The following is a 17,082-nucleotide window of genomic DNA, read 5'->3' as shown; positions in this document are numbered from 1 at the left end:
GAAATAAATTGAAATATCTCCGAAAAAAAGGCACATAGACACACTGGCAGTAAAGTAGGGGTGATGTTTTATTGACTAGTTGAATGCAACTGAGGTCTAGACATACAGAAAGATAATTCACCATTAAAGTTAATTTTTAATAAAACACAGAATGCTAAAAGCACAAGAAGCATGTATTAAGTTTTTTAGGTGCATTTTTGCAAAGTTCCACATTCATAAACATTCAGAGACCAGAACTGGACCTGTTGTCACCTGAGAGCACAAGGAGGACAATACAATCTTCTCAGAGAAGTAGTTTGTGCTCTCGGATAAAGGTTTAGTACAGAAAAAAATGTACATTCAGAACATTTGTTTCACTTGACCTAGAGTGGCAATCTCAATATTCAAAATGATTGGCTTGTTTTGTCCTAGACATTAATTGATAAGCCCTCATACAGCACTGAATTAATCCTGAAGTTACAAATAATTTGGATACGGGAGATTTATGCACATTCACAAGTCAAAATTAGACTTGTTCAGGAGAACTGCAAGAAACTGCTGTGTGTATGAGTCTGCTGTAAGCCCATCTGAACCACCTAAGATGTACGTGACATTGAGCAACATGACTTTGGGCATTAAAGCTCTATAAAAGGTCTAAACTACTTGTAATGTGAAAAGGGTTGTGAGTACTGCCGATCCCACTGGGAATCAACAACTAACTCTGCAGCTCTCAGCTGGGATCTCTGTAACCATAAGGCAGTTTTTGGTTCACAAGATGGCCATAATAAACTGATGAATATATCAGGGTTCTGTTGCTGATGAGTTCGTTTTGGAGTTGTTCTGCCCCCTAGTGGTTAGTAATCACTTAATGCAGCTTTAAGGTGGTCTCAGACTGGGCAATTTCAAGGTTTAGCCCAGACAAATTACACTTTACTGATGGGTGTGTGGGTTTTGTCATCATACTCGCACTGGAAGATAATTGTGAATGAAAGATTTGTCAGAGAAAAAAATAAAACATATATATAAATTGCACAGTCTAAGGCCGCCGGTAGCGGCAGAAAGTATAAGTCAAGACATGTCCACGAACCACCGAGAAAAGATGAAGAATGTATTTATTGAAGAACGAAATAAAAACATGGAAGATCTCAATCTTATCAGTTTATCCCATGTTTGCCGAAATCATCTGTGATCGATGCAGCCACTGAGGTCGCCATTTCCAGATGTTTCATGTATGAGCTAGAGGAGAGTCCAAACTGACAAGAGAACTGGTTCATCACTTCAGAAAATTAAGGCAATTCCTGAACTGAGGAAAACATAGGAAATGGCAGTCGGTTTTAACACCATTAATAAAAACATTGAATTTTTGTGCTACTGACCAACATACAAAAAATAACTTTTAAAATATTGACATTTTACTTTTTTTTTTTTTTTTTTTTTTTTTAAAGAACATCTTCAGTGACAGAATCCTGCTGAATTTCCCACACCAAGGTTTTCGTGATGAACTAACTTTGGGGAGTGCGGCTTGTATTCACGATATTCAAAAAAGTTGACTCAGGTTATGATACAGGTGCTTCACACTTGCCACAAATAACATTACCGTCAATTCAACATGGTCCACACCCATACAGTACATGACTTATCAATGTTTCTTTTTTTCCTTTTTAAAGTCTTGAATGTACATCACAACCCAACGTGATGAGAATTCCTGTTTTACATAGGAGTAGTACCATACATCATTATTACAAATCTTCCAGATACTTGTGCATATTTCTGTTAGGTATGTGGTTTCTGAGCTCGGGTGTAGCCACCTTGGTGCAGCTGGGTTTTTAGTGGGAAGGGGTGGCTGGGGTTAGGGCTTTGAGAGGGTATGGCCGTAGTGGTGAGAGGAGCAGGCAGTTAGATTGGCGGCTCGTTCAAGTGCTTGAGGCGGATGCGCTGGATGTAGCTAGCATTGGCAGGGCTGTATCTGCTGGGGCTGAAGTCCGGTGAGGCAGCGTGCCGGGCAGGACTGAAGCGACCGGTGGGAGACATCACGCTGCTTACCGGGGAGCCGGGAGTCTGGTGCTGCATCCTGAGTCGTGGTTTTACCACAGCAGGGGTGGGCCAGCTAGACGACACACATCAACACCAGTCAGTGGTTAGATTAACAATATTGTTCCTTTGCTACTAACATGCATACTAACAGATTTTTCTGTCCCATAGCACTTTTTTTGGACATATTTATATGTTGCACATGAAATAAATTTCTTTTGCATCTAAAGAGCCATTTCTACTTTTTTGTCAATAAGAGATGGTACCGTTATTTTTGTCTACACATGCATTGCAATAAAATGTGAGCCAAGCCTACTAACCTCTGCATGTCTGACAAAGAGTACGACTTCATTGTGCTCTTCCATTTATAAATGCTGGGATACTTTTGGGCATCGATGTCTATGCTTTCTGTTGCTGAGAAAACCTCCCTGTCCAACTTGGTTGGGGAATCCCTGTAAAAACAGACAAGATCAATAAAATGTGATATTATTATCTTAACTCATGAGCTGGTAAACATCAAACCCTTTTGAAACCGGCTGCTTGTCACATTCTCCTAATAGCAGTCACACTGGAAAGATTGTGACACACCAAAAACTATTATCAGGGACATTTTGTATTCAAGCAGTCATAAGACACCATTACGCTTTCTGCAGAGAAACCAGTGTGACTCACCCGTCAATGAAAAGTCCTCTTCTAATGTGCGGAGGCGTCCTGGGTAGGAACTCATTACAGTTATCTAAGGACTTATAGGAGGACCCAGAGGATCCTGAGCTGCTCAGGTCCCTCCCCCCATGGTCCCACGACTTGGACCTAGCACAGAAGTTGCGCAACCCCGACAATGACCCCCTAGTCCTGCCCAGCACCTCCAGACTCTCTTCTGCTTCAAAGTACTCCTCTGAGCTGCCGCTGCTGCGCCTTTCCTCCGTCTCTCCTCCCTCTGTTCTCCACCCTGGCCCCTCCATGGGCTCGCCATCCTGACTGCTGTGACCAAGAGAAAGGCAGTTCAGGCCGGAGCTCAGGTCTGTGGCTGACGACGAGCTATAGAAGTCCCGCGCCTCTCTTGGCCGGCTCCCGCCACTGCTCCTCCTCTCCCTGCAGCTGGTGGGACTGTCCAGCGGCTCTTGCAGCGACATGCGCTCAAACTCCACCATGAGGTTGGAGATGGGCGACAGCAGGCAGGAGGAGGACGGGGAGGTGCGAGGGGTCACCTTCTCTCCATTGTGAGTCCTGTCTCTGGAGGAAGAGCACACCCCATTTTTGCAGACTACGCCGGGCGACAGGAGGCCGTCGTCGCAGCAGCAGAGCAGGTCCTGCTCGGCCGCTGTCTCGATCAGGTCGGCCCCGCGGTGGTGTAGTGCAATGGGCAAGATGTGGAACTCGCGACCACCCACTGCTCCCTTCAGGGCGTCCTTGGATGCAGCAGAGGAGGTGATGCTGGTAAGTGCTGCGTTCTGCCGGTTCTTCATCTCCTCAAGGCTGATGTCATCACCCTCGTCCAGGAAGGCGCCAACAGAGATGGAGTTGCAGAACTTTTTAGGCTTGCCTGCAACCGTAGGATGATGAATGACCAAACAGACTTATAACTAGGAATTATTACAGTGTAATGTTATGATATATTTCTTACTTACAGGAGGACATTAAGTAGCTTTGCAAAATCTTTTGTCTATTTCATATCTGACAAGAGGCTGTACTTGAGAACCCTGATTACACAACAGTGCCAATTAACAGACTGAATCAAGGAGGAGATCTGGAATTTGTGCAGCCTATTTCTTAATGCAGCAATTTATACTTAGCTTCCCAGATACAGAACAGTGAAGGTACCTGGAGAGGGGGTTTTGAACCTGTTGCTGGTCTCATTCTCCCCAGCCTCTTCATGAGCCCGCGGGCTGAAATCCCTCTTGCTGAGGTACTCTTCCAGCTTGCGGAGCCCCTCAGCTGATGACAGATCCACAAAACTGTCCAGAAAGTCCCAATATTCAGCCCACGGGTGGCCCATCTCATGTGCCAAGTCTCTGCGGATAAAAGGATGACTTATCATTTAGATTATTACACATACAGTACATTATTTCACTCATAAGACTGAATTTCCCTGCAATTTCATAGACTGATTCATGTCTGAGAATAACCTGCTGTCAGAGTGCAGGTGAACCATTTATCACATTTTTATTAGATATAGAAAGAGAAATACATGCTTACACTACGCATACTATTCAACAGTGTTAATATAATATGCAACAACAAATTCAGTTGCTTTTGAGCCATTTCCAGGTCTGATATAACACTTTCAAGCCATGGTCTTCATACATTTTTAATGCAAACTATTCTATTTATTCTCTGTAATTAATTTACTTGCAGTTCTCCTTGTAGTGAGTGCATAAAGAGACTGAATTGAACACTTAGTTGGCCAGTTTATTAGGTACACCTAACAGGCCTACAATAAATCCCACCTTCATGTAGGTTATAATGTTCAGTTTTTGTTGAAGCTGAGAGGTGTTGATTCAACCGTATGGTTATTTTGGAGGATGCAGTTTGTGGTGCCATTGAATTGTATTACGTTATTTTGTACTTATTCCAGCACATCCCTATCCTTACGAAGACGGCCTTCTTCCGCCAACTGGTCCAGATGCTTTCATGGTTTATATGGGCTGGTAAGCCCGCATGTATTAAGAAAGCTGTCCTGCAGCTCCCCAAAAAAGCAGGGAGTATGGCATTGCCCAATCTTATCCAATATTACTGGGCCTGTAACATTGTTAAGCTACATATTGGATGAAGAACAGTGAAATTGGCCTTTTATGTGCACGAATAGAGATCATCTAAGCATTCACTCCATTCTCTCGACCGCTCGGCTCCCGCTCAAACTTCATGAGATCTCTCAAAACCCGGTTGTTACCCCCTCACTTCTGGATCTGGATACAGTTCCCCGGTGTTGCAAAATCATTGATTTCCTCCTCTTATTTTGACCCTGCATTTCACATTTGGCGTGACAAGGGCTTTATCAACATCAAATCCTTCTATAAGGATGGACTCCCTTCTGAATTAACAGAGCTCTCAACTAGGTTTGACCTACCCAAAGCCCACTTTTTTAGTTTTCTTCAAATTAGGCACTTCATTAAAACTACATATCCCCACTTTCCTAATTATCCTCCTGGGTTCCTGATCGACTCTGAGCTCTGGACCTCCGTTGACTCCCTGAACACCGACCCGGCTGCCGAACTGAAGCAGGTGTGGGGGCGAGAACTTGGCGTGCCAATGTCTGACGCCCAACGGGACTGTAGTCTTGATCTAGTTCATTCATGTGTGCCAGACACAGCCTACAGCAATGTAAGGTAATATTCAGAGTACATTATGAATGCATGCCTGGCAAAGAGTTATCCGGATGCCAGTGACAGCAGATGCACACAGTCTACCCCCCTTATCCATCTTTAACTATGTCCAATATTGGATATTTGCACCTTTCTGTCTGATGTGGGCTTTTTTTGTTAGGTTGCTTTTTGCTTTGTGTTTGTTTTTTTTGTCGTGTGTGCGGCTAAGCAAGCAGCGAGGCACTGTGGATAGGTTAATAGGAATGTGATGGGTAGGGGACTGGAAGGATATAAGAGAGGTTCATATCCATGTTCTTGACTTTACGGTTGTTCAACTGTATACACTCTTCTTGCTCACTGAGAGAAAAAAATTAGAGATGACATTTAATAAAAGGATGAACCAGGTCTGAACCCACGGTGTGTAGTACATGTCCAGACATGTCTATAATCCACAGGCATGTTTATCCTGCTAGTGCACCATTTCCTCCAGTGTATTATCTTCATGCGTCACAGTCCACAGCAGTAAGCCCAGTAGTATAACCCTTCAGTAGCATCACCAGATCTTTTAGAATACATGTAGACAATAGAAGAGTAAGGTTTTATTCGTACCTGCCGACTCTCTCTGCCCCACGGTCAGGATCAGACTTAAATATGTGGTGGAAATGCTCCGCCCTGTCTCTGGGTGGCGTCTTCCACGACCGACGGAAATCATCTGCCTACAGGGGAAGATGATATGTTCTGGTCACTAAATGTTTACTTAATGATGCAGTGCTGGACCTGAGTAAACACAGACAGGTAATCAAGTAAAGAACTTGCTTTAGAAGGGCTCAGCGGGCCAACAAAGGCTGTGACAGTCATCACCGGATCCATCGGGCTGTTTGTATGCCGCTGGATCGGCGAGAGACGTTCTGAGGACTCAGGCGACCACAGAGCACCGATGATAGGCTGAGAGGTGTTGTCGGTCGCCCTCAGCAAAGGGATGTAGCAGCGATCTGCGAGGCAACGGACAATTTAAAGTTTAGATAACACGTTCCATGGATATATGACCTTTATTCACAGAACAATAGCCGTATACATTTTCATTTATTGGAATTAAACCTTAATCTGGCAACGTACTTCAAAACAAAATCTAATTTATTGTGTTGTCAAACGTCTGTTGCATATGGTGCTGTCCGTCTGTGCACAGGACAGAAAATAAAAGATGTACAGTGTGGAGAACTTCATGCCAAATACCACGCTCACACGTCAAATTCACTACAGTTACAGTCTTACACTACAATTGTCACATATGTCCGACTTCTTTCTTCTCCACCCCCCCCACCCCAGAGTGACTCTCAGGGGATTGAATAAAAACACAAAACTAGAGGTATGAAGTGATTTGCAATAAAAACTTGTTGGTGATTTATTCAATAATGCCCAGAGCCACTCACTCCAACCCAATTACACTAGCCCATAGCTCCTCAACCTGCTAATTATTTTTAGGCTAACTTCTTATATCAGCCAACTAACACCATAAGAAACAAAGACAGATTAAAAAAAAAAAAAGAAGAAGAAATTCAACACTGAGGTGCTCAGCCACATTCCAGCTACATGATGTAACATGCTGCTTCTTTTTAATCAAGCCTTTCTCTGTGTGGACGCACACTAAATCACACTCTGTCCTTCAGGAAACAGCAGAGAACAAACTTGTGTATCCTTACCCTCCAAATAGTCACTTATCTTCTGCTTCACCTCTTGGGTTTTATTTCTTCTGCTACAAATAAGCTGTGGGAAAGGGAGGGGGTTAAAATTACAATTGGGGATATATGTACAGCTGACAACATACAAATGCTGCCGGATTAGCTGGGGAAAGTATTTGCTCATGCTCGTCTATGTTTAGCCTTCAATGTGCAGTGAGTGATTGCCAAAATATATAAAAAGCAAGCTAAAAGGTCACAGCTTCAGCATAATTGTACCTCCCTCAGTATCTAGTGGCAGGATTTCAGTGTTCAGCTGTGCAAGGCTGAGCAGCTGCTAGACAGCCCACATATGTATGTGTACACATTCATGAATACTCTCTGTGTAATAACCTCCAGCAGCAACACCCCAGGTTATGTAGGTTTCTTACTCAGTGTTCATGTTCACGAAGTTAAATAAGGGTCCTTACATCACAAGGCCTCTGGCCATCCTTGTTCTTACAGTTCTTATCGATGTCAGGATGTGAGCACAGGACATTGACCACGTCTGGGCACCCAAACTTACAGGCAAAGTGGAGTGGCGTTTCAAAGCCCTGGAGCATACAGACAAGCAGAGCAATACACAAAATGAATACACCCCATTCACTACAAAAGAATCTAATCCAATCTGGTTTAAGCTGGTACGGTAAAACAACTTACAGCCTTATCTGGAGTGTTGAGGTAAAGATCTACAATGTAGCGGATACGTTTTTGCAGCATAACTTCCTGGTCGTCTGGATACATGAGGCGCATAAACTCTGGGTTTTCCAAGGTGTCCAGCAGCAGCTGGGCGATTCCCGCCTGGTTCTCCTTGGCTGCCACGTGCATTACATTGTACCGGCAGCCCTCCTATCCAGACAAAACAGTGGAACAACTGTATGGATCAGGACTTAATCCTCTGTAATCTCCTGTCAACCGGAAAAAAATGCTTAATTTTGTCCAAAAACAGCATCTGACCTAAACTTCACCTGCTGAAGTTCGGGATTTATTAACCAACATGCATTTCATTTTTTTTAATGACTAGGGCTCAAGAATAGTTGATACTTATAATATAGTAGTATCACATTTACATGTTTAAAGTACCCACATCTAAAGACTGGTTTAATGATTTTAATGTATTTAACTTTTTAAACATCTGAATAACAATCGTTGCTCCAGAGGCGTGCAACCTCCGACATGTACAGAAATCGTAAGTTGCTTTGGATAAAAGCGTCAGCTAAATGAATAAATGTAAATAAATGTAATGATGACTGATAATGCAATATTCACACACATACGGCTGGTCATATTTTAGCAACTGCGAGCTTGACAAGGGCAGGTTGGCACTGATGTGGAAAAGATGTTTATGTATCAACAAATGACAACGTTCCAAGTATGGCTCTGCATCTCTATTAATAGCAAAGAGTTTCCACAGAGTTTGTGAAACCACAGCAGTAATATACAACAACAAATTCAAATAAGGCTGTCTGTTAATTTGATTACAAGTTTATTTATCCTATGTTTAGGAAACTGGTTCACAAAGAAAGACAATCTGAGAATGCGTACACCAACTAATTCATTTTATGTCCTCACCTGCACAATAGTGGGATTATCCCCTGAGCCAATGAGATAGCGGGGGTTGCTCAACACCAGCTCGCTGAAGGCGCCCTCGTCGCCCTTCTCCACAGCTTTCCTCAGTTTTGCGGTCAGGTCCTGGGTGCGTGGGCTCTTGAAACTGTTGGCTCGCTCCCGGTTGATGGTATCAACCTCCATGTTGTCTGGTGTGGAGACCGAGAAAACAAGGTCAAAAACTCCAAATAGTGTTCAAGGCTGGTGTGACCCGTGCATCTGTTTGTTTTTCTGTTTGTGTCACATGATAACTCAGATATTAGTGACCTGAAAAAACTTGGGAGGAAAGATGCATCTCTACACTATATTGATAAAGTACACTCTATTGACGAAGATTATCTTGAAGAGGACATTAAAGACGGCAAAAGAAAACGCTGCAAATTATGCAGATTATTCCTGTGGATAAATTGCATATTATAGCCTTAGATCTTTCTTTTAAAGTCACAACCTTGAAGATTTTCATTTAAATATATTCTCTATTAAGTCACTATCTAGCGCTGAATGAGGTAACCAATGGTGATTTAATCTATGGCCCACTGATAAAGTATTGCAATATTTACGTATATTTTTTTTAGTACAACAAACTGGGTGCTGGTGGAGACATTTTTGGAAAAAATACAGTATTAAGTTGCTGCTAATGCAAACCGAATATGTCCTACTGCTGCAGCTTCACACTGAACGCCTTTAACTGCTGAAACACAAGTTGACTTTTATTATTAGGTAGTCAGAGGAAATGCAATGTTTTTTTGTCACTGAGATTAGAACCGTCATGTTCGGCATTGTTTGACAGCGGATCAGTTTGAAATATTGCAGGGAGTAAAGGAACAGTCAGGAGACGGAGCGCTGCAGGCGACAGGCTGCACACCTCCAGCTCCTCAGCGAGGTAACTCTGAGGTATCTGAGCCCTGCTGTTCACAGACTCCTTGCCATGTGCAGCATAAAAATCAAATCACAGTTGCTCATTGACTGATGGAAAAACGCAAATTACTGTTTGTTCTGCTGTTACCACCAGTAACTACAGGTGTTGCAAAATCAACCACGACTTAAATCTACAGGATTACAACTTTAATAATACAGAGAGCATTACACTGACAATTCATCAGGACCCAAAAGATCTGTTGCCAACACTTTGATGAACCCTAGATTGAACTTCTAATAAAATGTATAAGAGAGGTTATTGATTAGGGCCCTTTTTTTTTTACAGACATTGTATCTACTTACCTTTACTAATGCCCAGGCCTGGTTTGACAGGAGAAACGCAGGGTGCAGATTTGTTGGGAGAGGGGAAATAGTCACAGATCCCCTTAGCGAACCTCTCAGCATCCTCACGGTTGGGAAAGGCTTTGAAGCGGGCTCCCTTCATCATCTTTACAGCCTGAAGGGCATCTTTCTTATCGGTGTACACATGTGCTCTCTCTACAGACAAAAAAAAATCCCAATCAAAATCATTATTTCCCCCCCATTTTTAATTCTCTAACTGACGAGTACCAGATTGTTCTTGTGTCATGTATAACTGTTTGGTAATGTGACTTTCTACTGGGTAGTTTTGTATTCTTTTCCTTTTTGCCCAGTCAGCCTGTAATGTCATTTTGATGAGTTTCTACAAGGTGCCACTGCTTTTGCATTTGCAATAAAAGCCTGCCTTGACAGATTAAAATTACCAGCATTGATTTTGTGGAAGCTCAGGATTAATTTAGATCAATACACTCATTCAGGAAGGTCAGGCAGTCCTACTGCCCCGCAGCTTACCACTAAAGAAATAACAACAAATGTTTTCATCCACTAAACAAACAAATGTGGATGTCGGACTACATCAGCAGCAAGCACTCCTAAACAAATAGAGACACTTGACAACACAGCAGACATCACGAATAAACAAAGAAGCAACATGATGATGTTTTAAGGTGGACTTTAGCCTCAACTCAGTATAAAGCCAAACACTAAACCTGTCAAAGAAAACAGAGCTCACTGGAGACAATAAGAAACACTGAAGAATTGATACTAGTGGACAAACTTGCTGATCATTTCAAATTTAATTTATATATTTATCGTGTATGTTTCCATCCTGTAGTTACACCAGATAAAATGTAATATTTGATAGCTGACAGTAACAGCTGGAATCAAAGAGAGGACATTGTGATTAGTCTTAGCTACGCCACCAGGAAGAGCAATGACTGAAACACATGAGAAAATCAAAGAGGAACAACTCAAGGAAACAAAATTATAGTGAAAATGGTCACTATCTAAATCAAACTATTTGCCATGTGAACAAACAAGAATTAAATTTAATATTAACTGTCAGAGAACAATTACAGCCACTAATTATGTTTTTTTGAATTAAGTGTTGTTTTGAAATAAGTTACTGCTGCAATTGTATAAGTGTTCGGAGTGAAAAGCAGAGTTATTGATATAAGTGATGAACTGGACAGTGGTACCCTGTAAATGATGCTGGAATTACAATCTTGTCCTGATTTTAAAGTGTTTTTTACCCCTCCTACACTCATCTAGACGCTTTCCTGCAATTCCCAAATTCAAGACCACCTGGCAAGTAATCCTCAACTGTGTTGGAACTTTTGCAAACTCTCAATATGTAATACTGAAATCTGAATGACACCACACAAAGTAACAAGCGGAGTCTCTCTTACCATTTCGAGCCAAAACATCTTCCCACGGCGGACATACTCCAAAATAAAAGGTTGGAGACACTTGTGCCAGCCTTGAAGGGGTTTCCGTTTTGGACTGAGAGTTACTGCCTTCAGCAGAGCTGTTTGAGGACGTCTTTACTGAGATCTCCTCTTCTTCTGGCGGGTTGAGACCCACACCGTAGCCAAAGTCCATCTCTTCGCTGCCAGTCTCAGTGGGGTTGCTGCTTGTTGCAGCAGTGGTGGGTGCAGCAGCTGACGTGGCACCTGCCACAGGTTTGGCATGATCGGTAACGGAGGCCGAGCCGCCTGTTGAAGAGCTGTTGTCCGATTCAGCGGCGCTGCTCTCTGGCCCGGCCAGGACTCGGGCTAACTTCCTCTCAAAGATGGCTCGGGTGGTGGCTGTGATAGGGCCGCACTTGAGGTCTGCTCGGGCAAACTCCTCGCGCAGTTCATCAGCACTTAGCCCCCTCAGCCTGCTCAGAACCGCCTCCATGCTTCAGCTCCCTACAACCCACCACACAATATACTTCAGCAATTATGACCATCAAGATATTAATAACCCAAACAACCACCATGTAGAGAAACTTACTTACCAACTAACTTAGCATTTGAAGAGTTTTAGTTTTCCACATTTTAAAAACTAAATATAAATATTCAGAAATCACAAAATACTTCAACACAAGATTTCTTCAATACTACCAATAACAATAATAATAATAATGCCAATTACAAATGATCTAGGAATACAACAGTAAATGTAATTTGGACAAGATGACATGTGATTATCATAACTAAACTGCTAATGTTTTCCCCCCCAGCTCCAATTCCATTACTTACATTTAATAACCATAAATGTAATTTATACTACTTGCCTTTAAACAGTATGAACACATAAGTTTATTTAGTTTGGTATTATTTAGCGTTTATGCACTATAGCTTGGTCAATAAACATTAAACAAATATTAGTACAAGACATTGGTAAACCTCTAAATTAAATGACAACGTGAGTTTAGCAGGTTTTTACATCCACTATAATCCCCATAATGAGCAATCCAACAGCCTACAAATGCTGAGTGCACGTTGATATCAAATGGCATCCATCTTGTTATACTCCAACAAGCTGCTACAAATTGTAAAATATAATGCAGACAGACTTCTGCCTGTCAGTGCCAAGTATTTCCAGGTAGGATGCAGAAATCAATGACACAGCTAGTGTGTGCTTCACAGATACAAACTTCTTTTTTTTTTTCTTTTTACAAACACAAGCTTCTGTAACGCAACAAAGCGCTGCTACTGAAGTTCCGTGTACCCATAACATTAACCACACACACTATATCTAATCACAACCAACCACACTAATGTGGCACTAGCATCTGCTAGCTGTCTTGCTAACCAACATGTCAGTTTTAGCAGCCGGGGAGTGCGCCTCGCAAAGCTACAGGCTCACATGAAAATCCGGACTGACCAAGACAGAAAGCATAAAAATTGGGCTGCAATATTAACGATTACAAATACAAAGAAATCTGGATAAATTATAACAATATCACTCAGTTCATTCGCATGCTGTCACGCCCAAGTGTGTCATTCGAGGTGGGTTTTCGGGCTGTGTAACCTAACACATTTCGTGGTGATGATGCCGATAGAAAATCAAAGTGTACGTGATGGCATTTAGTAACAAATGTACCCCTATACTTACCAAGGAACATTTTATTTGATATACGCGGCGCTATGTTAGTTTTGCACAGATAAACTGTGGGACAGACACAAAGCTGGACACGGTCTGGAATAGTCTCATTGTTTACAACGTGTTCTGCGCATGCTCAGTTTCAAGGGAGGGCACATGCTGCATTCCTGACCGCTGGGAAAACTCAAATGTGGACGAGTTAAAAGGTGACAGGCGCGAACATATAGTTCAGTAACACATTTATTTCTTAAAAATACTACGCGGTGATAAACTCGATAGATTTTTTTATTTTATTTTGTGAGATGATAGCTTTTTTTTGGCTGATGTTAAATATTCTCAGCATCTGAAGACCTTAATCCCAAGACAAATAAACACTTAACACTAGAGCCCGACCAGTATCAGTAAGAAAAGATTATTATTATTATAAAGATTATAGGCCAGATATACTGGTATAAATGATGACAGATAAGCAAATGCAAATACCATTTAAATTAATACAAATATTTATTGTTTTCCCCTCAAATTTAAAGAGATGCTGTGGTTGGAAAGGCACACGCTGCCTTCCAGACCGGTGGGAAAACTCAAACGTAGCTAGGGCTGGGCAATAGAACAATGAGGATAATTATTGCAATATAAATGTCCTTGATAAAAATGTAACAAATGTTCAATAAATGTTTGATTTAATTCATTTGAATCACGAATGAATCAGCACTTAATTTTTCTATTAGGATATTTATTTTGTTGAGGAACTTGTTGGCATCAAGTGTTTGTTCTGACCATAAATGATAGTTTAAAACCACAATTAAACATCTGGTTTCTTCTTCTTTCACTCAGGAGAAAAAATCAGCCTTTAAATTTGAAATAATCATTTGACATTTATCACGATATTTTTTTATCGTGATAACATTTTTGGCCATATGTAGCCCTATAATTAACACATTTATTTCTTAAAAACACTAAGCATCCAATAAACTAGATAGTTTGCAAGACCGCATAGGACACTACACTGAAGAAGGTCACCGCTGAGCTCCCTCTACACTACATGCAAAACATTATTATGCAATACATAGGCTATTAGGAGTGTGCAATATCTTATTGTGCAAGGGTTGTGCTACATTTGCAGGGAAATGCAGCCGACATGGTTGTACAATCAAAAACTGCCATTGGAATATTAATGTGCTTACTATATAGGTACCTGTCTAATGTATATGAGAGCATGTGTCGTGTTGCATGAGAGTATGTGTTGAGAGAGGTTTATTTCTGTATTTTGTGTTGTCTTTGTAAAGCTGCAGAATGGACAGGGCCCAAATCAAATTTCCCGTCGTGGACAATATAGTATATCTTATCTTGTGAAACATCAGTCTAAATGCCTTGTGGCTAACGGAGTATGAACCTGCTGTGTATTTTTATAAAGTTACAAGCAACTACTAAAAAATTTGCTGTTAAAAGCCATGAAGACATATCACAACATAAGCAGTTCATCAAACAGAGTTCATGGTCTTAAATCAGAAAGTTTTTGTGCCTTGACACGACAATGATTTTTGTATTTGTGTTGTACACAGGGTTGGGCAACACAGCCAACAATATTATCACGATAATAAAAAAAAACATTTCATTTCAACATATCATTTAATATCAGTTATTATCAAAAAAAAAAAAAGTTAAATGACTATTTATTTCAAATTTAAAGGTTCTGATTAAATTTATGATTAGAACAAACACTTGATGCCAAATAATGGATCGTTTCACAGATCTGAGGTAGAACATTCAAAACTATTATGACAAATCTTTTTTTGTTTTCCCCCAACAAATATCCATGAGTAAAATCTTTTTTCAGTCCATTTTCCTCAACAAAAGAAATATCTTCATCGTAAAAATTAATTTGTTCGTGAGACAAATTAATTAAATCAAACATTTGTTATTGAGGAAAATGATATGCGATAACTAATCATCATTGTTTTGTTGCCCAGTCCTAGTTGTACATGTCAAATGTCCTTCTGCCTAAGAATTTCATACAAATGAATAGAGCTTCCAAATTGATATCAGGGTTTTATCATAAATTACGTCCGTGATAAAGAAACAACAGAAATATACGTCGCTAATAATTACGTAACTTTACCCAAGGTATGAATGTAGCATCATGCTTTCTCACCGCAGACGTGGAAGGAAGGACACGATAAACTAGCAAACTCACGCTTTGCTTTTTCTAGTTAACACCACATTTATATATTTAAGATAAATTAAAATAGTGGAAATGTGGCTGTACAAACACCAAAGGCCAAAGAATATTCGTGTTGACTGATACAGTCACAATGTGTGAGGGCCAACTTGTTCAGGCGAGCCAAAAGCAAGACGATTAATCGAGATATATCTGTACAAGAACTAAATTAAAACACGAGTTAGGGTGTCTGTGTAGATCAGTATCCGATGCAGGCGGAAGCAAAGACAAATTAAGAGTAACGTTAGCAACACAATCCTAACTAGGAAGCCGAGTTTGACAAGCATGCTAACAGTCATTAGCAACTTAGCAAGGTAAGAAGCTAACCACTCAAGCCACCGGGAAAAGGCAGACATTAAAATGACCGGTAAGAACACGGTTATGTATTATAATCCTAAACGTGTACCGGTACTTGATTATAATATAATTTCAATAGGACCATGCCCACCTCCTCCTCCTCTCTCCCCGGCTTCTGTCGCTAGGTGTCTTCTCACCGCGACGGTTTCAAAATGCACAGAGCGAGGACCCGGTTGCCTCTAACAAAGTGCCTGAGCAAAAATAACAGGAAAAACGTACGTGTGAAGCCTTTGCAATAAATTGGTCATAAAATGTGATCTGATCTTCATCCAAGTCACAACAGTAGACGAACACATGTCTGCCGCACAAATAATAAGATGTTTTTATTGAACACACAGTGACAACAAACAAAACATTCACAGTGCAGGGTGGAATAAGTACTTGGACATCTAGGCTACTGACTAGTCCAAAAGGTAATTGGAGTCAGGAGTCAGCCAACCTGGAATCTAATCAATGAGACGAGATTTGACGTGTTGGTTAGAGCTGCCCTATCCTATAAAAAAAAAACACACACCAATTTTATTTTTGCTAATCTCATAAAGCACTGCCTGATATGAACCATGCCTCGAACAAAAGAGCTCTCAGTCTCAGAAGACCTAAGGTTAAGAATTGCTGACTTGCATGAAGCTGGAAAGGGTTACAAAAGTATCTCTAACATAAGCCTTGATGCTCACAGTAAGACAAATTCTCTATAAATTCAGAAAGTTCTGCATTACCCTCCCTAGGAGTTGCCGTCCTGCAAAGATGACTGCGCGAGCACAGCGCAGAATGCTCAATGAGGTTAAGTAGAATAATAGTGTGTCAGCTGAAGACTGACACTGATACATCTGACACTGATACATCAAACACTGAACAAGAATGGAGTTCATAGGAGGACACCACAAAGGAAGCTGCTGCTGTCCAAAAAAACCCACTAAAAACATTATTGCACATCTAAGTTTGCAAAAGAGCACCTGGATGTTCCACAGCACTACTGGCAAAATATTCTGTGGACAGATGAAACCAAAGCACACAAACATCACAACCTCATTCCAACTGTGAAGTACGGTGGAGGGGGAATCATGGTGCGAGGCCGTTGCAATCATTGTTGGAAAAATTAATTACAAAGTTTATCAAGAAATTTTGCAGGAGAATATAAGGCAATCTGTCCAACAATTGAAGCTCTGCGGAAGATGGGTGATGCAAATGGGACGACGACCCAAAACACAGAAGTAAATCAAGTGGCACAGGCAGATTCCTGACCTCAACCCAACTGTGAAGCTGTAGCATGACCTCAAGAGAGCAATTCACACCAGACATCCGTAGAATATTGCTAAACTGAAACAGTTTTGTAAAGAGGAATGGTCCAAAAGTCCTCCTGATTGTTGTTCAGGTCTGACCTGCAACTACAGGAAATTCTTGGTTGAGGTTATTGCTGCCAAAGGAGGGTCAACCAGTTATTAAATCTAATGGTTCACATACTTCTCCCACCCTGTACTGTGAATGTTCAATAAAGACATAATCGTGTGCTATTAGTTTAAACAGACTGTGTTTGTCTATTGTT

General features: G+C 41.1%; 1 protein-coding gene across 3 annotated transcripts; it reads right to left on the bottom strand.

Moving 5' to 3' along the window:
• Nucleotides 1–52: 52 nt before the first annotated feature.
• ankle2 (ankyrin repeat and LEM domain containing 2) lies at nt 53–15,742 on the bottom strand. 3 transcript variants are annotated; one of them, XM_038703411.1, is made up of 13 exons: nt 15,631–15,742; nt 11,281–11,784; nt 9,857–10,051; nt 8,600–8,784; nt 7,688–7,876; nt 7,459–7,581; nt 7,013–7,076; nt 6,129–6,304; nt 5,922–6,028; nt 3,832–4,022; nt 2,683–3,553; nt 2,331–2,462; nt 53–2,086 (listed from the first exon to the last, which is right to left on the bottom strand). In XM_038703411.1, exons 2-13 carry the CDS (start codon nt 11,771–11,773, stop codon nt 1,876–1,878), a joined length of 2,937 nt encoding a protein of 978 aa, XP_038559339.1. In that variant the 5' UTR covers nt 11,774–11,784; nt 15,631–15,742; the 3' UTR covers nt 53–1,875. The 3 variants fall into 3 exon arrangements, with proteins under 3 accessions (XP_038559339.1, XP_038559338.1, XP_038559340.1); XM_038703410.1 differs by lacking the exon at nt 15,631–15,742 and adding an exon at nt 12,977–13,112; XM_038703412.1 differs by lacking the exon at nt 15,631–15,742 and adding an exon at nt 11,874–11,891.
• Nucleotides 15,743–17,082: the final 1,340 nt, after the last annotated feature.

Source organism: Micropterus salmoides, unplaced genomic scaffold (assembly GCF_014851395.1).
Source record: "Micropterus salmoides isolate LMB-PRFRI ecotype aquatic unplaced genomic scaffold, ASM1485139v1 Ms_hic_scaffold_7, whole genome shotgun sequence".
NCBI classification, from domain to species: Eukaryota; Metazoa; Chordata; class Actinopteri; order Centrarchiformes; family Centrarchidae; genus Micropterus; species Micropterus salmoides.
The sequence above is the reverse complement of the archived record's forward strand: the minus strand, read 5'-3'. Positions and strand labels throughout refer to the sequence as shown.

Bases quoted from the DNA above. Each gene is read 5' to 3' on its own strand.
- ankle2 (XM_038703411.1), bottom strand. From the start codon at position 11,773: ATGGAGGCGGTTCTGAGCAGGCTGAGGGGGCTAAGTGCTGATGAACTG. The intron at 10,052-11,280 runs GTAAGAGAGACT...TTTTGTCTGTAG, and splicing joins AGATGTTTTGGCTCGAAATG to AGAGAGCACATGTGTACACC. The intron at 7,077-7,458 runs GTAAGGACCCTT...CCTTTCCCACAG, and splicing joins ATGGCCAGAGGCCTTGTGAT to CTTATTTGTAGCAGAAGAAA.